Below are 26,456 nucleotides of genomic sequence, written 5' to 3'. Positions count from 1 at the left end.
TAGGGGGCCCTGGGCTGGCTAGCAATGATTTAGGGGGTACCTGCCCTGGCACCAATGCAAAACGTAACCCCTGGCTACCAATGTCTGTATGTCTTTTGTATTGATGGGGGTGTGTGGGAGGGGCCATTGGGGGTGTGGGAGGAGGGGGGCCCAGAAAATTTTTTTGTGAGGGGCCCCGTGATTTCTGATGGTGGCCCTGGTTGGGAGCAATAAGCACAGTTTCCCAGCACTGAACAAGTCTGTCCCTTTATCCCCATGTCTGATTCCTGTGCCATATAATGACGGGGAAAATGCCATCATTATCTCTATATGTAAGGTACCAGCAAGATGGCCGACACAGTGCTGGGAATCGGGATTCTTAGTGGTGAATTCTATTGCATTTTGGTCAGTAGAATTCTCATTAGTGAGTTTTATTGCATCTATAATTATGTTTTTGGGCAACTTCTATAGCATAACTAGGTTTATAACCCCCTTCAGGGTCCGCAGTGAGGTGTGGAGTCCTTTGTCATTGTTACTTTTTATTACCTATCTTTCTATTCAGACCCACTCCTATACATATCCCAGTTTCTCATTCCAACCACTGCCTGGTTGCTAGGCTAGTTTGGACCCTAGCAACCTTATTGCTGCTAAAAGGCCAAGAAGGAGAGTTGCTGAATATAAAGCTAAATAATTCAAAAAACACAAATGTATGTATGTATGTATATCTTTATTTATAAAGTGCTACTTATGTACACAGCGCTGTACAGTAGAATACATTAATACAAACAGGGGGTTATTAAGATAATAATAGATAAATACTCCGTATAACAATAAATACAAATAAATAAATACAAATAAATACAAGATACAGTTGCAATAAGTTAAGAGTCAAAGACACAAGAGGATGGAGGTCCCTGCCCCGAAGAGCTTACAATCTAGATGGGAGGGTAACTTACGGACACAGTAGGTCACAGTGTCACAAATAATAAAAAAATGAAGACCAATTGCAAATTGTTCAGAATAGCACTCTACAGGGTTGGACTGGGCCGCCGGGACACCGGGAAAAATCCCGGTGGGCCCTGGCCCTAGTGGCCCAGTCCGACCTTTGCCGGCGCTCCCCCTTCTGACTGTTCCACCCCGACGCGTTCAATTTATACGCACTCAGGGAGGACGTCAGGTGGGGCCTGCGGGGGGTTAGGGGGGCCCCTGGGGGGGGTAGGGGACACGGGCTGGGGCACCTGCAGGGCCCCTGGGGCGGGAGCCCCGGTGGGCCCTGCACCCCCCAGTCCGACCCTGGCACTCTACGCAACATACCAAAAGTGAATTTACTGAAGAACATGTTTACAAACAAGGAGACAAGAAACAGGGCCGGAACTAGGGGTAGGCAGAAGAGGCAGCTGCCTAGGGTGCAACGATGGAGGGGCGCCAGGCAGGAGCCTCTCCTGCCTACCCCTAGCGCTACTTTGTCATTGCCTCCGCCGCTTGTCATTAGCGGCGGAGGCAATGACTGAACTAACCGCCACGCCCCTCCCACCTCCTCCTGTGCATTGGGCGCACATGCGCCGTTCGGGGGGCAGGGAGGTGGGCGGAGTTTGCCGACCGGGTTGCCTAGGGCGCCCGGTCGGCTTGGCCCGCCCCTGACAAGAAATCCTGTTTTTTTTGATAGAGGACTCAGCACAGCGTTTCTGTGAATGCTTATGGCTGTATTCACGTAGACTGTTCTGATAAAGCTTACTTAGCATTGCAAGGGGAGAGCACCCCTTACTCTCTTAGTAGTTAAGCCAATGCCCAGCATTATTGCCAGGATACAGTAGTTGGAGTGAGCTCGGCAAAGCTCTGGCGCACAAGAATATTCCGGCCCTGCATCCAAATTTAGAGTTCTACAAGCCTCCAAGATCCAACCCAGAGGTGAGTTTGTGACTTTAATTATACAATAGAAGGAGGAGGAGGAGGAGGAGTACCATGGTGCTCGTGCATTTCCCTCCCAGGGATGGGTACCTGACCTTGTGCTGCTTATTGTTTCATTAGGAAATCCAACTGAATCTCAAGGCTCCGGGGCTTTTGCTGAACTGACTCTCAAATCCCTCACATCCTTCTCATGCCCCATTCGCTGTTTGGCGGATGCCGTTGGGATTTATCAGGCCTGTGACCTGAGATTAGTGGCTGAAAGTGAAGGTCACACACACCAGCCTCCCCCTTAGCCGTTATAGCAGGATGGATTATAATTCCCTGCAGCCATCAACTATATGTTTAAAGGGCACCGCTCACAATTAGATGCGGCCAAATAAAGCCCTGACCACTCTTTAATACCGGCCACATATTGAATCCACGCCTTGCATGGCTAATTAACAAATCATTGAGATGCATGCTGCAGACTGAACTGGTTCATGTACAGCCATGCAGCATGCATCTATATGAATTGCTAATTAGCCATGCAACATGTGGATTCAATATGTGGCCAGTATTAAAGGGGTGAGGTGGCAACCCTAGAACTTGGCAGGACCCACACACAGACCAATAGGCTACCAGCTTGGCTGGGTGGGAACTGAACTGCCACCACTTTCCATAGAAGGACACTGAGCCCTGAAAGACTTAAAGGGACAGTAAGACCAAAAATGTAAAGTGTAGCAAAGCCCTGCAAAGGTAAAAGTTTGTGTTTGCTTCAGAAAGACTACTATAGTTTATATAAACAAAGCTGCTGTGTAGCCCCGGGGGCAGCCATTCAAGCTGGAAAGAAAAGCACAGGTTACATAGCAAATAACAAATAAGCTTTCTAGATTCCCATTGAATTCTACAGAGAATATCTGTTATCTGCTACGTAACCTGTGCCTTTTCTCCTGTTTTTCCAGCTTGAATGGCTGCCCCCATGGCTACACAGCAGCTTTGTTTATGTATAAACTATGGCAGTCTTTCTGAGGCAAACACACAGCTTTTACCAGTTCAGGGCAACAGTACATTAACCCATTATCCAGAAAGTTCCGAATTACTGAAAGGCCGTCTCCCATAGACTCCATTATAAGCAAATAATTCTAAATTTTAAAAATGTTTTTCCTTTTTCTCTGTATTAATAAAACAGTACCTGTACTTGATCCCAACTAAGATATAATTACCCCTTATTGGGGGCAGAACAGCCCTATTGGGTTTATTTAATGGTTAAATGATTCCCTTTTCCCTGTAATAATAAAACAGTACCTGTACTTGATCCCAACTAAGATATAATTACCCCTTATTGGGGGCAGAACAGCCCTATTGGGTTTATTTAATGGTTAAATGATTCCCTTTTCTCTGTAATAATAAAACAGTACCTGTACTTGATCCCAACTAAGATATAATTACCCCTTATTGGGGCAGAACAGCCCTATTGGGTTTATTTAATGGTTAAATGATTCCCTTTTCCCTGTAATAATAAAACAGTACCTGTACTTGATCCCAACTAAGATATGATTAATCCTTATTGGATGCCAAAACAATCCTGTGAGGTTTAAATGATCCAAATTACGGAAAGACCCCTTATCCGGAAAGCCCCAGGTCCCGAGCATTCTGGATAACAGGTCCTATACCGGTACCTTTACTAAAAACTGAAACAGAAGGTTTCTCTCTAGAATATTCTAGGTGCATTTCTTACCATCAGGCTGACGCCAGACTGGAACAGCTCGTAGGGGTAGAGGATTCGGTCATAGTGCAACTTCAGAAGAGAGCCTGTGCCTTTGCCTGGCTGGTATCCCATCCGATTGCCCACCTGAGACCATTTCTTCTCTTTAGTGACAACCTCAAATCCCCCCTCACTGGAAACCACCTGGAGTGAAAAAGGAAAGAAGGTAACAGTCTACGGATGGCTCTGGGCAATAAGGCCCTTTCTGTTCTTTTAGAAAGGTGTAATTATATAAACTTCCTGCAGTTATTTAATTACAGTAAACCATTTAATCCTGGCGCAGAAGACACTGCAAGATGCTAATGCGTATGTTGTTTATCTGCAGAACCACCTGTCCCTGCACGCCCACCTTGCTCAGTGCATACACACCCAACAGCTTGCCATCCACCACTGGAATTCTGAGCGCGGAACCTTGCAGCTCCCAAATTTTCCCAGCTGATCCAAGAAATCGAGTTTGACACGGGTCATTGCCTGGATGAAAGAAAATTCCGACAGTCAGGGTGAAAGCCTGCAGATAACATACTATACTAAAGCAAAGAGTAATTAACTTATGTTTGGCCGTAATACTGATTGTATTGTAGAACTTAAATGTAGAAATAAGTGTTCAGGTTTGATGTTTAGAATTAGGGTAGACAATTTACAGCAGCTTTCCACCTATAAGGGCTCTGGCACACGGGGAGATTAGTCGCCCGCGACAAATCTCCCTATTCGCGGGCAACTAATCTTCCTGAATTGCCATCCCACCGGTGAAAATGTAAGTCGCCGGTGGGATGGCACACGCTTGCGCAGGAGATTTCGGCAAATCGCCGAAGTTGCCGCAATCGCGCCGCCGTGTGTGCCATCCCACCGGCGACACATTTTTTGCCGGTAGAATGGCAATTCGGGGAGATTAGTTGCCCGCAACAGGGAGATTTGTCGCGGGCGACTAATCTCCCCGTGTGCCAGAGCCCTTATAGGTTGGAAAGCTGCTGTAAATTGTCTACCCTAATTCTAACATCAAACCTGAACACTTATTTCTATATTTAAGTTCTACAATACAATCAGTATTACGGCCAAACATATACATAGCCACTTGCAGTTGTCCAGCGATGTAAAGTTACCAACAATATGGTCTATAACACACTGGGACTTTTTAACTTCCTTTTCTCTTTTTGGAATTGTAGTTAAATTCACAGTGTTTTTCAATAAAGTCTAAGGGTTACAACCTTAAGGGTGAACACACAGAGCTACTAGTAGCAGCTACTTTTTCATGGCTAACTAAATGCCAGAAAATCCCCTGCCATAGACAATACTGAGAATTGCCTCTGCTAAAACACATGTAGAGACAATTATCAGTAAATGATCAGCATTGTCTATTTTAGTAGCCACGACAAGTAGCTGCTACTAGTAGCTCTGTGTGTCTTCACCCTTAATCTTGCAGAAAATGAAGAATATTCTAGTCTCCTGGGCATCAAGGGGGAAAAGTGTGTATTGGACTATAGCTTAATCCTTTCCTGTTGCAGCCTAGTGGCTTTTAATAAGGTGGCCTACTCACCTCCCAGGGGACATACACATAATTGCTGGAGAGGGAACATAGCATGGGAGGAGGCGCTGCATCACTGTGCAGCATAAGCAAGCGGAACTGGCACAACAGGTGTGCAATTGGCTCCATACACTCCCTTCATGGCAGGTAATTAAGATGAATAAACAAAACATGCAAATGCACAGGATATCTCCAGCCTATATCATAACAAGGGAAACATGTACCTAATCTGTACTGCTGTGTCTTTTTCTGTCTTTTTGTCCTTGCCACATATCCAAGCTCTAATTAATTTAAGAATGGGATACCCAACAGGTGGCCCTCCTGCTATACTTCTTCCAAATTCCCCTGCTGAATCGGAAGCCATGCTAGAACTGCTTTTGTTTAAGCTGCCAGGGAGTTATGATGTTATGCAGTGTGATTCCAGTCTCTATAAATGACTTCTGCCCACATCCGCATTTTAACAATGCAAGATCATAAAGTCAATTAAACATACATGTTTGTTTATATAGCAAAGGTTCTATTTAGCTATGACTGGTCTAGAGCAGTTAGAATAATGAAAGTAAATATCGGCTACTGTTCTGGAACAAATACGATACTGCCTAAAGGTCCCCATACACGGGCCGATTGTAGCTGCCAATATGGGTCCCTTAGACCGATTCAGCAACTAATCGGCCCATGTAGGGGCACTAACGACGGGCCTGCCCGACCCATATCTGGCCTGAAATCGGGCAGATATCGATCGGCAGGTTAAAAAAATCTAGTCGGATGGGGGACCGTATCGGCTCGTTGATTCGGTCCCCAAACCGACTTTGCCTATACCCGTCATTATAATTCGATCGTTTGGCCACACAATCAAATTAGCCTGGATTCTCCTGATATCGGGAGAAGATCCGCTCGCTTGGCGACATCGCCAAGCGAGCGGATCTGAAGGTGTATGGCCACCTTAAATCCAAATATCTGTATATAACTAATAGGGATATGGAAAACCAACCCAAGTTGGTCAAGCTTCTAACTAACAATTTTGTTAATGTCCATATCCTCAAGTTCCAACATGTTAATGTAGCTACAAAAACAGCAGTTTGTAATAACCATGATCTGGGTTTATTCCCAGCACAATAATCACAGAAACCTTACCTCTAGTTCGTTGAAGCGCTGTACCCGAGGGGTGAAGCAGAAGCTTTTGACATCGCAGGCAAAGGGCGGCTGCCAGTCCTGAGATAAAGGAACATAAAAGCAATAAAGCTAAGCTGTAACTGTGCCAATAACCAAAACTGGCTCTCTAGGGGGCTAAGAATAAATCTATAAAGCGCACAGGCAAACTAAAGGGAAATTCTAGGTTTTCTTTTCTATACCTTTTATAAAGAGAAAATAAAGGATAATTATGAGTTTTGTCCTGCAAAGGGATGCTCAGAACAATGTATTTGGAGCAGTACCTGCCCAAGTTCCAAGTTGTAGAAGTAATTCTGAACCTTGCCTTCAGAAGTACAAATAATATAAACCCTGCCTGTGCTACTAAATCAGCAGGGGAGACACACTAGGGGGTTACTGCTGGCATTAAGCATTTTCATGGTTAAAGTAATAGCTCTGCTAAACGTTTAAACAGTTTAAATACCTACAGGTGTCAGGAAGGTACCTATATTATATAAACCCACACAAATAATATGTATAGGATTTATTTTTAATTAAATAAATAGAATACAAACTTCATAGGAAAAAAACTCCCAGTGGGCCCCCTTGCTCACCCAACCATTTGCCTTGTATGCCTACACCATGGCCATTACTCAATTCTATGAGAAGAAACAAAAGAAATAAAGGAAAGGATAGATAATAGTATGTAAAAATAAGTAATTAAGAAATTAAAGAAAGTGAGTGAACTGGGAAGGAATGGTGGTCTGGACAGTGGGCCTAAGGTTTTCTGGTGGGCCCTTGGCACCCCAGTCCAACACTGGTGGCTGTTATCTAGAAGCAGCAAACTGCAGCTTAAAACTAGGGATGCAACAAATCCAGGATTCGGTTCAGAATCCAGGAATCTCGCCCAAACCCCAAAATAGTGGATTCGGTGCATCCCTACTTAAACCCCAGGTATAACCCTAATGTGTACACTAAAGCTGCAGTGTTGGGATTTTAGGAAAAATAGACTACAAAGTAATGGCAGAGAAGATTCATTTCAGTAATTGGACTTCCCTTCCATTTGTAATCATTGGAGCAAAAACCCTGGTCAGTACAGACAGCTTCAGTTCCATGTTGCCCCCGCCTCCCCCATAAGGGGCATAAAGTAGTAAATAGGTTAAGAGGTGAGAAAAACAGCCAGTTGTAAGATTGGGGTAGAACCTGGAGAATTAACCCCCTGCATTGCAAACGTGGATATCGGCTGTTATAACGCTGATCTCACTACATAAAGGTGCGTATATACATTTTTTTTGTAAGCCAGACCAACACCTTATTGGTGTAAACAGCAGTTTTGTTCAATGACAATTATTTGCGTATGTAAGGCTCTTAAGTTGGAAATACACAGCCAGCTCCACTGTTTTGTCAAGGTCACAAATGAGTGGATCTGGGCTCGATTTGGACACCCTCCTCCTGGGCCAAATTGGGCCGATACGAATGTGGCCCAGGGGCCCAAGACAGGATTATACAGAAAGGCCCACAGACCAATTGGATGAAGGCAACATCAACGCACCTATTCAGTCCATGTTCAATCTGTCCGAATATCTGACAAACGTACAATACCCTGCTGACTAGGTCCTCCACCTCTTTCAGCAAAAAATAATACAAAAGTTCTTCTTTAACTACTTAAACTTTAATGGTTTGATTATAGTGACCTTTCAGCTTGGACACAACCACCCCACTACTGGCTGGACTATTGCCTTCTTTGATTGTTAGAACAATAATATAATATCAAATAATAGAATAAATATTATCCATTGAAACTGCAACCATATGTGATAGCCCAAAACAGTAAATGCAGTCGGCCATTAGCCACTCTAAACATGCATAAAGCAAATTTAGATAGAGGACACTTTCCCCATGATGTTTGGCCATTATGGCCTGTATACATAAGTAATCCTTACAAATGCAAACAAACACACTTTGGGCATGATAGAATTTTGGGGTACATACCCTCAAGTTATGCCTCACGTGTCATGGGGTACATTTTTTCGCACAACAGGGCATGTAGTCATTATCCTCTGCCTATATAGCACCTACATATTCTGCAGCTCTCTTAGGGCTCTGGCACACGGGGAGATTAGTCACCCGCGGCAAAACTCCCTGTTCGCGGGCGCCTAATCTCCCAGAGTTGCCTTCCCCCTGCCATCCCACCGGCGACATGTAAGTCGCCGGCGGGATGGCAGACGCCATCATGTAAGTCGCCCCGCCGCGTCTGCCATCCCACCGGCGACTTACATGTTCGCCGGTGGGATGGCAGGGGAAGGCTACTCGGGGAGATTAGTCGCCCGCGAACAGGGAGTATTGCCGCGGGCGACTAATCTCCCCGTGTGCCAGAGCCCTTAGGGTGAAGACACACAGAGCTACTAGTAGCAGCTACTTGTCGTGGCTACTAAAATAGACAATGCTAATCATTTACTGATAATTGTCTCTACGTGTATTGTCTATGGAAGGGATTTTCAGTAGCTTGAAAAAGTAGCTGCTACTAGTAGCCCGGTGTGTCTTTAGGGCAGTGCGTACACAGGGAGATTAGTGATGGGCGACTAATCTCCCCGCAATGCCATCCCACCGGCTAGAGTGTAAATTGCCGGTGGGATGGCATTCGCGTCGCTACGATGTCCCACGGTCGCTCAAAGTTTCCTCCAAAGACAACTTGTGCGACATCGCAGTGAAGCATCCCACTGGCGATTTTAAATGCTAGCCGGTGGGATGCATTGCGGGGAGATTTGTTGCCCACGACAAAGAAGATTTGTGTACCATGTACCCACTGCCCTCACCCTTATACATCATTCTAATTAGTCCCTGCCTCCATGAAGTTTACAATCGTAAGTGCCGATTTTACGCACACACTAAAGTCAGTATCAGGAGCACCTCATCTCTGCCTGTATGTTTTTGGAAAGTGCAAGAAAATCCACCTGGGGGGGGGGGGGGGGACATAAAAATTCCCTGAAGATAGTGCCCCTGGCTGGAATCAAACTGACCGCTAAAGCAGCAATGCCAACCAATGGGTCATTGGTTTCTAAAAAATGTGACCAAGAGCAAAGACTAATCAAAACATCTGACATTTGTCATCAGCCTGTGTGAACTTATTATAATCATATATATAATAATAAACTTATATAATGTGACTTGCACACAGTATGTATCAGCTCCCTGTTACAACTGCATCATTTATCCATAAGGAATTATTTCAGGATATCAGTGTACTGATAACATCCATCTATCAGACTTACCTTGGGAGGTGGATTTTGCATATCCCTGTCTTTTCAGCAATCGGTCGGATGCGTCCGATGAAACTCAGGGGATCAGAGAATTCCTCCCAGCTGGGCTCGAACACCGGGCATTCCGGAGGGGGCACAAATTCGATGTAGGCGGCCATTCCAAACAAGTGTTAATCCTCAGGTGGGTATAGAACTAGACAAGCGGTATAGTGCGGATAAGCACCCCAGATCTTGCTTGGATAAAGCCAGAGGCTCCTTTCTCTGTCATGAAGTAACGTCCCTCATCGAGTTTTCTCTGTGATCCTTCACTACAGCCACGGATTTACTCCCCGTCTCTCCTGTTCCCTCAGTAACCAGTGCCTGATGCTACCAACAACGGAGGAAGCAAATACAGTCTAACACTTAGGGATTCCTGAGACTGTTGACAAAAAAGATCACTTTATTCCCCTCGCTGGTGGTTGTGACACTGGGCTAACGTGAGTTTGCACCCCAATATCTACAGGTACTCCCTGTGGCTTCTATTACTGTATCTCCCACAGCCCCCGGGACAGCAGGAACCCCCCTGTGAAGCCCACAGAGTCCCCTAATTCTGCCACAGAGGCAGGCAGTTACTTTTGCTGGGACAATCAAGACTCCCAAATATCCAACCCCCAGTTCCATATAATATAACGAGCTCTTTATTTCAGTTATTGGGGTACTCAGGGTGCCAAAGTTCCACTTTTTACTACTAGTTACTTTTGCTGAGACAATCAAGACTCCCAAATATCTGACCCCAGTTCCATATAATATAACGAGCTCTTTATTTAAGTTATTGGGGTACTCAGGGTGCCAAAGTTCCACTACTTACCTGACTATGACACCCCAAGTCCCAGAGTCACCTTGTAGCAATTCCCTAAGTTAGAATTAATTTCTAATTTCAACAGACACCTCCTAACCAGAAAGCCCCCAGTCTGTGCCACTAGGGGTCTCTGCAGCCTCGTTTTGAAAGGCCCAATGATGTGCCCCCTCTCAGGCAACTTCCTGTTGCAATTGCCCCCCCTGGGGCTTCCTAGTACCCCAGTCCCCTTCCTGAAGCCCAGCAGCTCCTTCAGCACATCCAGTACTTACAGTAAATTCCAGGCTCCAGTCCGTATCATTCCTAGGTCCATAAAGTCCTGATGCAACTTTGTAATGTGAAATTGGGGCCCTAAAGGATTAAAGAGGCTGGTTGTATAATCTCCAGGTATCCCTCCGCGCTAGTTAAAGCTATGTGGATTAATAACAGCCTGTAATGTGAAAAATAGCCGATAGATGGCGCTACATGAACATTCCTTTAGATAAAGGAGATCTTCACCTGGTTTTTGCAAACGGTTGTTTCATCCGTGTGTAAAAAGTTTTTACAATTCCAGAACTGGAGTATAATCTATAGAATGGCTGCGAATGGGGGTGGAGTTGGGATAAAAATGGAATTAGGTGTCACAAATGTTCACACGCCTATTTCCTATGTAGAGGAAAAGTTAAATCAAAATCTTTCATTAGCAATGGATAATTATAATGTATTAATGAAATTATAATACATATACTGTTATGAAGATAAAGACATGTTGTCATAATTCTCCTTTGCATATCGGGTATTCGTTTTGGAATCCTAAACCTGAGGGAATTGTAGTTTAAACACATGTGGATAGCGATAGAATAAACTACAATTCCCAGAAGACACCTGGTGAGCGGGCGGGCCGACTCAAGTATCGCCCTAGCGGATTGGATGCTTCAATGATCTGGATTGAACTGGGTGCCGTGATTGGTTAAGCTTGCGGAGGCGGGCTGTTTGGATCGTAGAGTTAGGGGTGGGGTAACTGGTGGTAGGAGACCTGTGTAGTGCTTGTACCAGAGCTCGTAAGGTGGGGGTACAGGTACGTACAGTGTGACATCTGGGGGCAGGGGTTATATAGCATTTATGCACAGCTATAGCGCCATTGGATAGGCCTGTATGCTAAATAATGTGCCATACCCCGCACTTGACCCCCTAACCAATCATAGCTCTTATTTGGCACCCCCAGAGCTTTTATTGTGCTTTTTTGTTCCCTCTATTAGAATAGGCATAAGGGTGGGTAACTAGACATAGGGGAACCTCCAGTAAGTGAATGTAGAAGCGCCTAATACATAGTGGGGCTGCAAGAGTAAAACTTATGGGAAATACTGTAGGGGAACTCAATCTAGCGCTGGTAAAGCGATATGTACAATGGAAACAACGCGCGTTGCCATAGCAACCCCCTCTCTCTTTAGCGCAAAAGGCCATGGTGTTATGGCATTGTGTCAGATGGAAGAATTTATATTACCCATATATAACCCATCATCCCTCTCCCCAAAGATTGGGAGAGTTGTATGTTTGTTTATTTATTATTTATTTATTACTATATACTTACCGCTAATCATAAAGAAATAAAGAGATGTCTCGTTAAAACCAGCCCATATCAAGCATATTCCTACTTAAAAATGTAGATAAAATTAGAAATAAATAAATACCAGGAATCCAATAATTGACCAAAAATAAGCTTAAAATTGAATTTAAAATGCCGCCAAGTCCAAATCTACATTGAGTCCTTCCGGATGCAATGTATTCAATTTAAAAATCCAAACGTTTTCTCCTTGTCTTAATCTAGTAAATCCGTCTCCACCTCTTAACTTGGGAGAAATATGCTCCAGTCCCATAAAGAATATCAAGGCAAACCTTATCTGCGCTTTAAAGATTACAAACACAACAATATAGATATTAAGGTCTAGAAGGAAAGGACTGTAAGAAAGAGAAAAAAAAAATATATATATATTTTTGCAGTGCTAAATTGCCATTAACCAACATTAATAATTAGATGTAGCTGCCCTCCTCCCTACTAATCCTATAGTGCATACACAAATTATCTCCAAAGGAGTTGGCGCTAAAAACACCCAAGAAGTGTAAAATAATTGTATATTTATTATAAATAAATCAATGTGTTACATCAAAGTAGAATCAATTTTAAATAATAAAAAAAAAAAATCATATTACACCACTAATTAAAAATACCAATTAGATTATATATACAAGAGAAAATCACATAGGGCAGAAGACATTAAATATCAGTAACAGAAACCATGTATTACTTCCCAATGATTTATTATTGAATTCCCAGTTAATGCATATCATTCCCTCAGGAGAAATCAATTAGAGTGTTTAAAAGAGAATTCATGCTCTGACCCATATATGAGGAAATCAAGAGGGAAAATCAATAGAAATACACTGAATTAAAAATCCCACAGTATATCCCAATTATTAGAATAAAAAAGTGAGGAGCTTAAAACACCATTAAAACAATTAATTGGATCCTTAATTAACTTCTCCAGATATCAGATGCAGTATTACACCCGCTATAGCCAATATATGGCTCTTTAGCCCACTGAGGGATATTTAATAAAGAAGTTACCACAATAAAACCCTTGTTTTCCCTCTTACTCTGTGCCAAATACTAAGAATGCAGGCGTGCATATAGAGATAAAATTGCAACACTATATTGGTATTCAATTATCTCATAGCCTCCAAGTAACTACAAGCACACAATAAAACAGAGCCCTAACTGGGCATAAGAACAAATACACAACCCCCCTTGTCCCGGCCGGGAACTTACTAGGGATAAGACAGAGAGAGGCACATTGGCTGAGGGATGCGACTCACACGCTGTTCCTTTCCCTTCGGTGACGTCACCGGTAGGTGCCGAGTCTGTCAATACGGGTCCTCTCTCCAGTCAGTCCGACGCGTTTCGCGCTCTGCGCTTCCTCATGGACTATTGGGTTCCTATGGGCCAACCCCCTCTTTATACCCGCCTGCATACTATTCTATACTACATCTACTTTGATGTAACACATTGATTTATTTATAATAAATATACAATTATTTTTACACTTCCATAAAGAATATCCCTTTGGGATCACTATTATTGTGAAACAGCTTAAAATGTCTCGATACCCCATGGTTCATTCTCCCTGCTTTACTGTTACGGATGTGCTTATTAACCCTACTTCCCACTGATCTTATAGTCCGCCCCACATAAACTTTGTTACACGGACAAGTGAGAGCATAGACTACATATGTTGTGCGACAATTAATAAAGGTCTTGGAAATTGGAATATCCCTATTGGGTTTATTTCATGGTTAAATGATTCCCTTTTCTCTGTAATAATAAAACAGTACCTGTACTTGATCCCAACTAAGATATAATTACCCCTTATTGGGGCAGAACAGCCCTATTGGGTTTATTTAATGGTTAAATGATTCCCTTTTCTCTGTAATAATAAAACAGTACCTGTACTTGATCCCAACTAAGATATAATTACCCCTTATTGGGGCAGAACAGCCCTATTGGGTTTATTTAATGGTTAAATGATTCCCTTTTCTCTGTAATAATAAAACAGTACCTGTACTTGATCCCAACTAAAATATAATTAATCCTTATTGAAAGAAAAACAATCCTATTGGATTTAATTAATGCTTTATTGATTTTTTTTTTAGTAGACTTTAGATGTGGAGATCAAATTACGGAAAAGACCCCCTTATCCTGCGCACTCTTGGGTCCTGCACATTCTGGGATAACAGGTTCGTAATACCTGTAGTGCTTCTTTTTGCTCCTCCTATAGAACAACTCTGGGGACTGGTCCAGCTGGAGGGGGGTTAAAGGGGTTGTTCACCTTTTAATTAAAGTTTAGTATAATGTAGACTGCTGTTCTGAGACAATTTGCAATTGTCTTAATTTTTTTATGAATTTACCTTTTGTTCAAGCAGCTCTCTAGTTTAAAATTTCAGCAGTCATGTGGTTGCTAGGGTTCAAATTACCTTAACAACCAGGGACTGGTTTGAATAAGAGACTGATATATTTATAGGAGAGGGGGATGCGATAGAAAAATGAGTAATAAAAAGGAGCAAATAATGGAAAAACTATTTGAAAATAAATAATGAAGCCCAATTGAAACGTTACTTAGAATTGGCCATTCTACAACATACTAAAAGTTTAATGTAAAGGGGGAGCCTATGTGAAAAAAACACAAACAATTTGTTTTGTATTGTATAATTCTCCTAAAGTTGTGGCCCCCACCCCACCCTGGTTGCTCTTACCCCAGCCTTTCCGTGCAGCTCCGCGGAGATGAGGTTCTGTTGATGTTCCGTGCATAGCTTGGCCCTTGCATCGTGGCCACAAACCTGTGTGCAGAAAGGACACCCCCATTCTTATATAATATATACATTATACTATATATATATATATCCCAACCTTATTACCCCTGCCTTTTCAATAGGGACATAAAATCAATCATCCACCCCCCCGACCCATATTGATGCTGGAACCCAGTGGTTTAAAGGGGCAGTTCACCATTAAGTTCAACTTTTAGTATGTTATAGAATGCCCAATTCTAAACAACTTTTCAATTGGTCTTCATTATTTGTTTTTCAGAGTTTTTAAATGATTTGCCTTTTTCTTCTAACTCTGTGCAGCTTTCAAATGGGCCCGGGGCCGGAACTAGGGGTAGGCAGAAGAGGCACCTAGGGGCAACAGTGGGTGGGCGCCAGGCAGGCACCTCTTCTTTCACTTACCCCTATTTCCATGCCCTTTACCCCCACCGTTCACCCACCTCCAGTGACCCCCGCAGCCCCACACATGGGAGGGGGGATGGGCCAAGCCGGCTGGCTTGCCTTGGGTGCCCGGCTGGCTTGCCTTGGGTGCCCGGCTCTGCCTTGGGTGCCCGGCTGGCTTGCCTTGGGTGCCCGGCTGGCTTGCCTTGGGTGCCGGCTGGCTTGCCTAGGGTGCCCGGCTGGCTTGCCTTGGGTGCCCGGCTGGCTTGCCTAGGGTGCCCGGCTGGCTTGCCTTGGGTGCCCGGCTGGCTTGCCTTGGGTGCCCGGCTGACTTGCCTTGAGTGCCCGGGTGGCTTGCCTAGGGTGCCTGGATGGCTTGGTCCGGCACTGCCTGAGGAAAAAAACTATTGCTCTGTGAATATAAAGTATTGTTACTTTATATTACTTATTTATATAGTCAGGCCCTCTCCTATTCATTTATCATCTTTCATTCAAACCACAACCCTGGTTGCTTAGGTAATTTTGGATCCTAGCAACCCAAACAGCTGCTGAAACGCCAAGCTGGAGAGCTGCTGGCAAAGCTGAAATAATTTTAAAAAAACTACAAATAAAAAAAAAAATGAAGACCAATTGCAAATTGTCTCAAAGGTAAACAACCCTCAGTTAAAAGGAGCTGTTGGTGGAAGCAGATTCTGCTCATTGGGGTAACACATTTACTCCCATTAGTCTAACTGGCCAATCAGGGCTCATCTCAGTAATAAGCAGGTATACAAGTAGTTGCTAGGGTTGTACCTTGCAGGGTATTGAGTAGAGCTTGTTCCTTCCAGCCACCGGGGGTCTCCTCAACCCAACTTAGTTGGCTGTATCGTCTCATCACCCTGGGGGGTGACGTCTCTCCCCCTGTTGCACGGGGGAAGTTGGAAATACAGGTTATCGCTTCGATGCTCAGGGCTGCCCCCCATGAGCCGGTCTCTGGATCACACTGTGTGGCTGCTGCAATCAGATTGGACCTTGATTATAATAATAGTAATGTACTGTTACCCTGCACTAGTAACCTAGGTCTATATGTTTCAGAAACCCTACTATAGTTTATATAAATACCCCGCTATGTAGCCCGGGGGCAGCCATTCCTGCACTGGTACAGCTGGGGTGTTTGCTACAGAAACCCTACTATAGTTTATATAAATACAACGCTGTGTAGCCCCGGGGGCAGCCATTCCTGCACTGGTACAGCTGGGGTGTTTGCTACAGAAACCCTACTATAGTTTATATAAATACCCCGCTGTGTAGTCCCGGGGGCAGCCATTCCTGCACTGGTACAGCTGGGGTGTTTGCTACAGAAACCCTACTATAGTTTATATAAATACCCCGCTGTGTAGCCCCGGGGCAGCCATTCCTGCACCGGTACAGCTGGGGTGTTTGCTACAGAAACCCTACTATAGTTTATATATAAATACCCCGCTGTGTAGCCCCGGGGGCAGCCAAACTATAGTAGGGTTTCTGTAGCAAACACTCCAGCTGTACCAGTGCAGGAATGGCTGCCCCCGGGGGCTACACAGCGGCGGTATTTATATAAACTATAGTAGGAATTCTTAAGCAAACATGCAACTTTTATCAGAGCAGGGCAACAGGACATTATATTTAAATGCCCCAGCCAGTAGCTCCGGGGCAACATGTTGCTCCCCAACCCCTTGGATGTTGCTCTCAGTGCCCCCAAACCAGGGAGTTATTTTTGAATTCCTGACTTGGGGGCAAGTTTTGAATAAAAACAAGATTCCCTACCAAATAAAGCCCCTGTAAGCTGATAGGGTGCATAGAGGATGCCTAATAGCCAATCACAGCCCTTATTTGGCTCCTCCATGAACTTTTATGGTGCTTGTGTTGCTACCCCAAGTCTTTTTACATTTGACTGTGGCTCCCGAGTAAGAAAGGCTGAGGACCCTGATGTATATAGTCAACCAAACCGGGATCAGTGCTTTGCAAATGGTGGGGATTGAGGCTTAGGGGCCCCCCTAGGGCACAGCCCAAAGGCCAGTTAGGTTAACATTTAAACCAAGAGTAGCAGCGTTATAGGACAGCCAACCACATGGCTGCGTAGAAATCATTGCAGTCTGCAGCATGCACCTATAGAAATCCGGGTAGGAAGCAGATCCCTATATGAGGTCCGGGTAGGAAGCAGATCCCTATATGAGGTTCAGGGTAAGAAGCAGATCCCTATATGAGGTTCCGGGTAGGAAGCAGATCTCTATATGAGGTTCAGGGCAATAAGCAGATCCCTATATGAGGTTCAGGGCAATAAGCAGATCCCTATATGAGGTTCCGGGTAAGAAGCAGATCTCTATATGAGGTTCCGGGTAAGAAGCAGATCTCTATATGAGGTTCAAGTAAGAAGCTGATCTCTATATGAGGTTCAGGGTAGGAAGCAGATCTCTATATGAGGTTCAGGGCAATAAGCAGATCCCTATATGAGGTTCAGGGCAATAAGCAGATCCCTATATGAGGTTCCGGGTAAGAAGCAGATCTCTATATGAGGTTCCAGGTAAGAAGCAGATCTCTATATGAGGTTCAGAGTAAGAAGCTGATCTCTATATGAGGTTCAGGGTAAGGAAGTAGATCTCTATATGAGGTTCAGGGTAAGAAGCAGATCCCTATATGAGGTTCAGAGTAAGAAGCAGATCTCTATATGAGGTTCAGGGTAAGAAGCAGATCTCTATATGAGGTTCAGAGTAAGAAGCAGATCTCTATATGAGGTTCAGGGTAGGAAGCAGATCCCTTAAATGAGGTTCAGGGCTGTTTGTGCCTCTGGGTACTGGGAATGCCAGGGGGGCTGTAAGGTGCCACAGACAGTCACTATTTATGGGCTGGGGGGGGGCTGTTTATTCCTCTGGGTACTGGGAATGCAGGGGGGCTGTAAGGTGCCACAGACAGTCACTATTATTGGGCTGGGGGGGGGGTCTGTTTGTGCCTCTGGGTACTGGGAATGCCAGGGGGGCTGTAAGGTGCCACAGACAGTCACCTATTTTATTGGGCTGAGGGGGGCTGTTTGTGCCTCTGGGTACTGGGAATGCCAGGGGGCTGTAAGGTGCCACAGACAGTCACTATTTATTGGGCTGGGGGGGGGCTGTTTGTGCTTCTGGGTACTGGGAATGCCAGGGGGCTGTAAGGTGCCACAGACAGTCACTATTTATTGGGCTGGGGGGGCTATTTGTTCCTCTGGGTACTGGGAATGCCAGGGGGGCTGTAAGGTGCCACAGACAGTCACTATTTATTGGGCTGGGGGGGCTGTTTGTGCCTCTGGGTACTTGGAATGCCAGGGGGCTGTAAGGTGCCACAGACAGTCACTATTTATTGGGCTGAGGGGGCTGTTTGTGCCTCTGGGTACTGGGAATGCCAGGGGGCTTAAGTTGCTAACAGACAGTCACTATTTATTGGGCTGGGGGGGGGCTGTTTGTGCCTCTGGGTACTGGGAATGCCAGGGGGGCTTTAAGTTGCTACAGACAGTCACTTTTATTGGGCTGGGGGGGCTGTTTGTGCCTCTGGGTACTGGGAATGCCAGGGGGGCTGTAAGGTGCCACAGACAGTCACTATTTATTGGGCTGGGGTGCTGTTTATTCCTCTGGGATACTGGAATGGCCGGGGGGCTGTAAGGTGCCACAGACAGTCACTTTTTATTGGGCTGGGGGGGGCTGTTTGTGCCTCTGGGTACTGGGAATGCCAGGGGGGCTGTAAGGTGCCACAGACAGTCACTATTTATTGGGCTGGCGGGGGTGCTGTTTGTGCCTCTGGGTACTGGGAATGCCAGGGGGGCTTTAAGTTGCTACAGACAGTCACTTTTTATTGGCTGGGGGGGCTGTTTGTGCCTCTGGTACTGGGAATGCCAGGGGGGCTGTAAGTGCCCAAGACAGTCACTATTTATTGGGCTGGGGGGGGCTGTTTGTGCTCTTGGTACTGGTAATGCCAGGGGGGCTGTAAGGTGCCACAGACAGTCACTATTTATTGTGCTGGGGGGGGGCTGTTTGTGCCTCTAGGTACTTGGAATGCCAGGGGGGCTGTAAGGTGCCACAGACAGTCAGTATATATTGGGCTGGGGGGGCTGTTTGTTCCTCTGGGTACTGGGAATGCCAGGGGGGCTGTAAGGTGCCACAGACACTACTATTTATTGGGCTGAGGGGGCTGTTTGTGCCTCTGGGTACTGGGAATGCCAGGGGGGCTGTAAGGTGCCACAGACAGTCACTATTTATTGGGCTGGGGGGGCTGTTTTTTTCCTCTGGGTACTGGGAATGCCAGGGGGGCTGTAAGGTGCCATAGACAGTCACTATTTATTGGGCTGGGGGGGCTGTTTGTGCCTCTGGGTACTGGGAATGCCAGGGGGGCTGTAAGGTGCCACAGACAGTCACTATTTTTTGGGCTGGGGGGGGCTGTTTGTTTGTTCCTCTGGGTACTTGGAATGCCAGGGGGGCTGTAAGGTGCCACAGACAGTCACTATTTATTGGGCTGGGGGGGCTGTTTGTGCCTCTGGGTACTGGGAATGCCAGGGGGGCTGTAAGGTGCCACACAGACAGTCACTATTATTGGGCTGGGGGGGGGCTGTTTTTGCCTCTGGGTACTTGGAATGCCAGGGAGGCTGTAAGGTGCCACAGACAGTCACTATTTATTGGGCTGAGGGGGCTGTTTGTGCCTCTGGGTACTGGGAATGCCAGGGGGACTGTAAGTGCCACATACAGTCACTATTTATTGGGCTGGGGGGGCTGTTTGTGCCTCTGGGTACTGGGAATGCCAGGGGCTGTAAAGGTGCCACAGACAGTCACTATTTTTTGGGCTGGGGGGCTGTTTGTTCCTCTGGGTACTTGGAATGCCAGGGGGCTGTAAGGTGCCACAGAACAGTCACTTTTATTGGGCTGGGGGGGCTGTTTGTGCCTCTGGGTACTGGGAATGCCAGGGGGCTGTAAGGTGCCACAGACAGTCACTATTTATTGGGCTGGGGGGGGGCTGTTTGTCCTTTAGGTACTTGGAATTCCAGGGGGGCTGTAAGGTGCCACAGACAGTCACTATTTAATTGGGCTGGGGGGGCTGTTTGTGCTCTGGGTACTGGGAATGGCAGGGGGGCTTTAAGTTGCTACAGACAGTCACTTATTTATTGGGCTGGGGGGGCTGTTTATTCCTCTGGGTACTGGGAATGCCAGGGGGGCTGTAGGTGCCACAGACAGTCACTATTTATTGGGCTGGGGGGCTTTTTGTGCCTCTGGGTACTGGGAATGCCAGGGGGGCTGTAAGGTGCCACAGACAGTCACTATTTATTGGGCTGGGGGGGCTGTTTGTGCCTCTGGGTACTGGGAATGCCAGGGGCGCTTTAAGTTGCTACAGACAGTCACTTTTTATTGGGCTGGGGGGGGCTGTTTGTGCCTCTGGGCTGGAATGCCAGGGGGGCTTTAAGTTGCTACAGACAGTCACTATTTATGGGCTGGGGGGGGGCTGTTTGTGCCTCTGGGTACTGGGAATGCCAGGGGGGCTTGAAGTGCTACAGACAGTCACTTTTTATTGGGCTGGGGGGGCTGTTTTGTGCCTCTGGGTACTGGGAATGCCAGGGGGGGCTGTAAGGTGCCACAGACAGTCACTATTTATTGGGCTGGGGGGGGCTGTTTATTCCTCTGGGTACTGGGAATAGCCAGGGGGGCTGTAAGGTGCACAGACAGTCACTATTTATTGGGCTGGGGGGGGCTGTTTATTCCTCTGGGTACTGGGAATTGCCAGGGGGGCTGTAAGGTGCCACAGACAGTCACTATTTATTGGGCTGGGGGGTGCTGTTTATGCCTCTGGGTACTGGAATGCAGGGGGCTTTAAGTTGCTACAGACAGTCACTATTTATTGGGCTGGGGGGGGCTGTTTGTGCCTCTGGGTACTGGGAATGCCAGGGGGGCTTTAAGTTGGCTACAGACAGTCACTTTTTATGGGCTGGGGGGCTGTTTGTGCCTCTGGGTACTGGGAATGCCAGGGGGCTGCTAAGGTGCCACAGACAGTCACTATTTATTGGGCTGGGGGTGCTGTTTTTATTCCTCTGGGTACTGGGAATGCCAGGGGGGCTGTAAGGTTCCACATACAGTCACTATTTAATTGGGCTGGGGGGCTGTTTTGTGCTCTGGGTACTGGAATGCCAGGGGGGCTGTAAGGTGCCACAGACAGTCACTATTTATTGGGCTGGGGGGCTGTTTATTCCTCTGGGTACTGGGAATGCCAGGGGGGCTGTAAGGTGCCACAAGACAGTCACACTATTTATTGGGCTGGGGGGGGGCTTTTTTGTGCCTCTTGGTAATGGTAATGCCGGGGGGGGCTGTAAGGTGCCACAGACAGTCACTTTTATTGGGCCTGGGGGGCTGTTTTGTGCCTCTGGGTACTGGGAATGCCAGGGGGCTGTAAGGTGCCACAGACAGTCACTATTTATTGGGCTGGGGGGCTGTTTGTGCCTCTGGGTACTGGGAATGCCAGGGGGGCTTTAAGTTGCTACAGACAGTCACTTTTTATTGGGCTGGGGGGGCTGTTTGTTCCTCTGGGTACTGGGAATGCCAGGGGTGCTTTAAAGTGCCACAGACAGTCACTATTTATTGGCTGGGGGGCTGTTTTGTGCCTCTGGGTACTGGAGTGCCAGGGGCTGTAAGGTGCCACAGCAGTCACTATTTATTGGCTGGGGGGGGGCTGTTTGTGCCTCTAGGTACTTGGAATGCCAGGGGGGCTGTAAGGTGCCACACGACAGTCAGTATTTATTGGGCTGGGGGGGCTGTTTGTTCCTCTGGGTACTGGAATGCCAGGGGGCTGTAAGGTGCCACAGACAGTCAGTATTTATTGGGCTGAGGGGGCTGTTTGTTGCCTCTGGGTACTGGGAATGCCAGGGGGCTGTAAGGTGCCACAGACAGTCACTATTTATGGGCTGGGGGGGCTGTTTGTTGCCTCTGGGTACTGGGAATGCCAGGGGGGCTGTAAGGTGCCACATACAGTCACTAATTTATTGGGCTGGGGGGGCTGTTTGTGCCTCTGGGTACTGGGAATGCCAGGGGGGCTGTAAGGTGCCACATACAGTCACTATTTATTGGGCTGGGGGGGCTGTTTGTGCCTCTGGTACTGGGAATGCCAGGGGGGCTGTAAGGTGCCACATACAGTCACTATTTATTGGGTTTGGGGGGGCTGTTTGTGCCTCTGGGTATTGGGAATGCCAGGGGGGCTTTAAGGTGCCACAGACAGTCACTATTTATTTGGTTTGGGGGGGCTGTTTGTGCCTCTGGGTATTGGGAATGCCAGGGGGGCTGTAAGGTGCCACAGACAGTCACTATTTATTGGGCTGAGGGGGGCTGTTGTGCCTCTGGGTACTGGGAATGCCAGGGGGGCGTAAGGTGCCACAGACAGTCAACTTTTTATTGGGCTGGGGGGGCTGTTTGTGCCTCTGGGTACTGGGAATGCCAGGGGGGCTTAAGTTGCTACAGACATTCACTATTTATTGGGCTGGGGGGGCTGTTTGTGGCCTCTGGGTACTGGGAATGCCAGGGGTGCTTTTAAAGTGCCACAGACAGTCACTTTTTATTGGGCTGGGGGGCTGTTTGTGCCTCTGGGTACTTGGAATGCCAGGGGGGCTGTAAGGTGCCACAGACAGTCACTTATTTATTGGGCTGGGGGGGCTGTTTGTGCCTCTGGGTACTGGGGGAATGCCAGGGGGGCTGTAAGGTTCCACAGACAGTCACTATTTATTGGGCTGGGGGGGCTGTTTGTGCCTCTGGGTACTGGGAGTGCCAGGGGGCTGTAAGGTGCACAGCACATCACTATTTATTGGGCTGGGGGGGGGGCTGTTTGTGCCTCTGGGTACTGGGAATGCCAGGGGGGCTTTAAGTTGCTACAGACAGTCACTATTTATTGGGCTGTGGGGGGGGCTGTTTGTGCCTCTGGGTACTGGAATGCCAGGGGGGCTTTAAGTTGCTACAGACACTCACTTTTTATTGGGCTGGGGGGGGAGGCTGTTTGTTGCCTCTGGGTACTTGGGAATGCCAGGGGGGCTGTAAGGTGCCAGAGACAGTCACTATTTATTGGGCTGGGGGGGGGGCTGTTTATTCCTCTGGGTACTGGGAATGCCAGGGGGGCTGTAAGGTGCCACAGACAGTCACTATTTATTGGGCTGGGGGGTGCTGTTTTGCCTCTGGGTACTGGGAATGCCAGGGGGGCTGTAAGGTGCCAAGACAGTCACTTTTTATTGGGCTTGGGGGGGCTGTTTGTGCCTCTGGGTACTGGGAATGCCAGGGGCTTTAAGTTGCACAGACAGTCACTATTCTATTGGGCTGGGGGGGGCTGTTTGTGCCTCTGGGTACGGGAATGCCAGGGGGGCTTTAAGTTGCTACAGACAGTCGCTATTTATTGGGCTGGGGGGGTGTGCTTTTATTCCTCTGGGTACTGGGAATGCCAGGGGGGCTGTAAGGTGCCACAGACAGTCACTATTTATTGGGCTGGGGGGCTGTTTATTCCTCTGGGTACTGGGGATGCCAGGGGGGCTTTAAGGTGCCACAGACAGTCACTATTTATTGGGCTGGGGGGGGGGGCTTTTTTGTGCCTCTTGGTACTGGTAATGCCGGGGGGCTGTAAGGTGCACAGACAGTCACTTTTTATTGGGCTGGGGGGGCTGTTTGTGCCTCTGGGTACTGGGAATGCCAGGGGGGCTGTAAGGTGCCACAGACAGTCACTATTTATTGGGCTGGGGGGGCTGTTTGTTCCTCTGGGACTGGGAATGCCAGGGGGGCTGTAAGGTTCCACATACAGTCACTATTTATTAGGCTGGGGGGCTGTTTGTGCCTCTGGGTACTGGGAGTGCCAGGGGGCTGTAAGGTGCCACAGACAGTCACTATTTTATTGGGCTGGGGGGGCTGTTTGGCCTCTAGATTCTTGGAATGCCAGGGGGGCTGTAAGGTGCCACAGACAGTCTAGTATGTATTTGTGGTGGGGGGCTGTTTGTTCCTCTGGGTACTGGGAATGCCAGGGGGGCTTTAAGTTGCTACAGACAGTCGCTATTTATTGGGCTGGGGGGGTGCTGTTTATTCCTCGGTACTGGGAATGCCAGGGGGGCTTTAAGTTGCTACAGACAGTCCTATTTATTGGGCTGGGGGGGCTGTTTGTGCCTCTTGGTACTGGGAATGCCAGGGGGGCTGTAAGGTGCCACAGACAGTCACTATTTATTGGGCTGGGGGGCTGTTTGTGCCTCTGGTACTGGGAATGCCAGGGGGGCTGTAAGGTTCCACATACAGTCACTATTTATTGGGCTGGGGGGGCTGTTTGTGCCTCTGGGTACTGGGAGTGCCAGGGGGCTGTAAGGTGCCACAGACAGTCACTATTTATTGGGCTGGGGGGGCTGTTTGTGCCTCTGGGTACTTGGAATGCCAGGGGGCTGTAAGGTGCCACAGACAGTCACTATTTATTGGGCTGAGGGGCTGTTTTGCTCTGGGTACTGGAATGCCAAGGGGGCTTGTAAGGTGCCACAGACAGTCACTATTTATTGGGTTTTGGGGGGCTGTTTGTGCCTCTGGGTATTGGAATGCCAGGGGGGCTGTAAGGTGCCACAGACAGTCACTTTTTATTGGCTGGGGGGGCTGTTTGTTCCTCTGGTACTGGAAATGCAGGGGGGCTTTAAGTTGCCACAGACAGTCACTATTTATTGGGCTGGGGGGCTGTTTGTGCCTCTGGGTACTGGGAATGCCAGGGGGGCTGTAAGGTGCCACAGACAGTCACTATTTATTGGGCTGGGGGGGGGGGCTGTTTGTGCCTCTAGATTCTTGGAATGCCAGGGGGGCTGTAAGGTGCCACAGACAGTCAGTATGTATTGGGCTGGGGGGCTGTTTGTTCCTCTGTGGTACTGGGATGCCAGGGGGGGCTGTAAGGCTGCCACAGACAGTCACTATTTATTGGGCGGGGGCTGTTTGTGCCTCTGGGTACTGGGAGTGCCAGGGGGGCTGTAAGGTGCCACAGACAGTCACTTTTTATTGGGCTGGGGGGGCTGTTTGTTTCCTCTCGTACTGGAATGTCAGGGGGGCTTTAAGTGCCACAGACAGTCACTATTTATTGGGCTGGGGTGGCTGTTTGTGCCTCTGGGTACTGGGAATGCCAGGGGGGCTGTAAGGTGCCACAGACAGTCACTATTTATTGGGCTGGGGGGGGGGCTGTTTGTGGCTTCTTGGGTACTGGAGTGCCAGGGGGCTGTAAGGTGCCACAGACAGTCACTATTTATTGGGCTGGGGGGGCTGGTTTGTTGGCCCTCTGGGTACTTGGGAATGCCAGGGGGCTGTAAGGTGCCACAGACAGTCACTATTTATTGGGCTGAGGGGGCTGTTTGTGCCTCTGGGTACTGGGAATGCCAGGGGGGCTGTAAAGGTGTCACCATACAGTCACTATTTATTTGGGTTTGGGGGGGCTGTTTGTGCCTCTGGGTATTGGGGAATGCCAGGGGGGCTGTAAGGTGCCACAGACAGTCACTTTTTATTGGGCTGGGGGCGCTGTTTGTTTCCTCTGGTACTGGGAATGCTCAGGGGGCTTAAGGTGCCACAGACAGTCACTATTTATTGGCTGGGGTGGCTGTTTGTGCCTCTGGGTACTGGAATGCCAGGGGGCGTAAGGTGCCACAGACAGTCACTATTATTGGGCTGGGGGGGGGCTGTTTGTGCTTCTGGTACTGGGAATGCCAGGGGCTGTAAGGTGCCACAGACAGTCACTATTTATTGGGCTGGGGGGCTGTTTGTTTCCTCTGGGTACTGGAATGCCAGGGGGGCTGTAAGGTGCACAGACAGTCACTATTTATTGGGCTGAGGGGGCTGTTTGTGCCTCTGGGTACTGGGAATGCCAGGGGGCTGTAAGGTGCCACAGACAGTCACTATTTTATGGGCTGGGGGGGGCTGTTTGTGCCTCTAGATCTTGGAATGCCAGGGGGGCTGTAAGGTGCCACAGACAGTCAGTATGTATTGGGCTGGGGGGCTGTTTGTCTCTCTGGGTACTGGGAATGCCAGGGGGCTGTTAAGGTGCCACAGACAGTCACTATTTATTGGGCTGGGGGGGCTGTTTGTGCCTCTGGGTACTGGGAATGCCGGGGGCTGTAAGGTTCCACATACAGTCACTATTATTGGCTGGGGGGGCTGTTTGTGCCTCTGGGTACTGGAGTGCCAGGGGGCTGTAAGGTGCCACAGACAGTCACATATTTATTGGCGCTGGGGGGGCTGTTTTGTGCCTCTGGGTACTTGGAATCGCCCGGGCTGTAACGGTGCCACAGACAGTTACATATTTATTGGGCTGAGGGGCTGTTTGTTTCCTCTGGGTAATCTCTCTCTA

General features: G+C 47.8%; 4 protein-coding genes across 5 annotated transcripts in view; 2 read left to right on the top strand and 2 right to left on the bottom strand.

Moving 5' to 3' along the window:
- LOC108645372 (serine/threonine-protein kinase mig-15-like) overlaps positions 1 to 26,456 on the top strand; it is a 429,797-nt gene that overhangs the window by 115,803 nt on the left and 287,538 nt on the right. The gene's annotated exons all lie outside the window — the stretch shown is intronic.
- LOC101734594 (coiled-coil domain-containing protein 77-like) overlaps positions 1 to 26,456 on the top strand; it is a 597,836-nt gene that overhangs the window by 382,241 nt on the left and 189,139 nt on the right. The gene's annotated exons all lie outside the window — the stretch shown is intronic.
- LOC101730989 (coiled-coil domain-containing protein 77) overlaps positions 1 to 26,456 on the bottom strand; it is a 606,394-nt gene that overhangs the window by 512,651 nt on the left and 67,287 nt on the right. The gene's annotated exons all lie outside the window — the stretch shown is intronic.
- LOC116406991 (lysine-specific demethylase 5A-like) lies at positions 3,465 to 6,797 on the bottom strand. The gene is made up of 3 exons (XM_031892325.1): positions 6,288 to 6,797; positions 4,001 to 4,102; positions 3,465 to 3,775 (listed from the first exon to the last, which is right to left on the bottom strand). Exons 2-3 carry the CDS (start codon positions 4,097 to 4,099, stop codon positions 3,578 to 3,580), a joined length of 297 nt encoding a protein of 98 aa, XP_031748185.1. The 5' UTR covers positions 4,100 to 4,102; positions 6,288 to 6,797; the 3' UTR covers positions 3,465 to 3,577.

The sequence above is a fragment of the Xenopus tropicalis genome, chromosome 8 (genome assembly GCF_000004195.4).
Source record: "Xenopus tropicalis strain Nigerian chromosome 8, UCB_Xtro_10.0, whole genome shotgun sequence".
NCBI lineage: Eukaryota > Metazoa > Chordata > Amphibia > Anura > Pipidae > Xenopus > Xenopus tropicalis.
The sequence above is the reverse complement of the archived record's forward strand: the minus strand, read 5'-3'. Positions and strand labels throughout refer to the sequence as shown.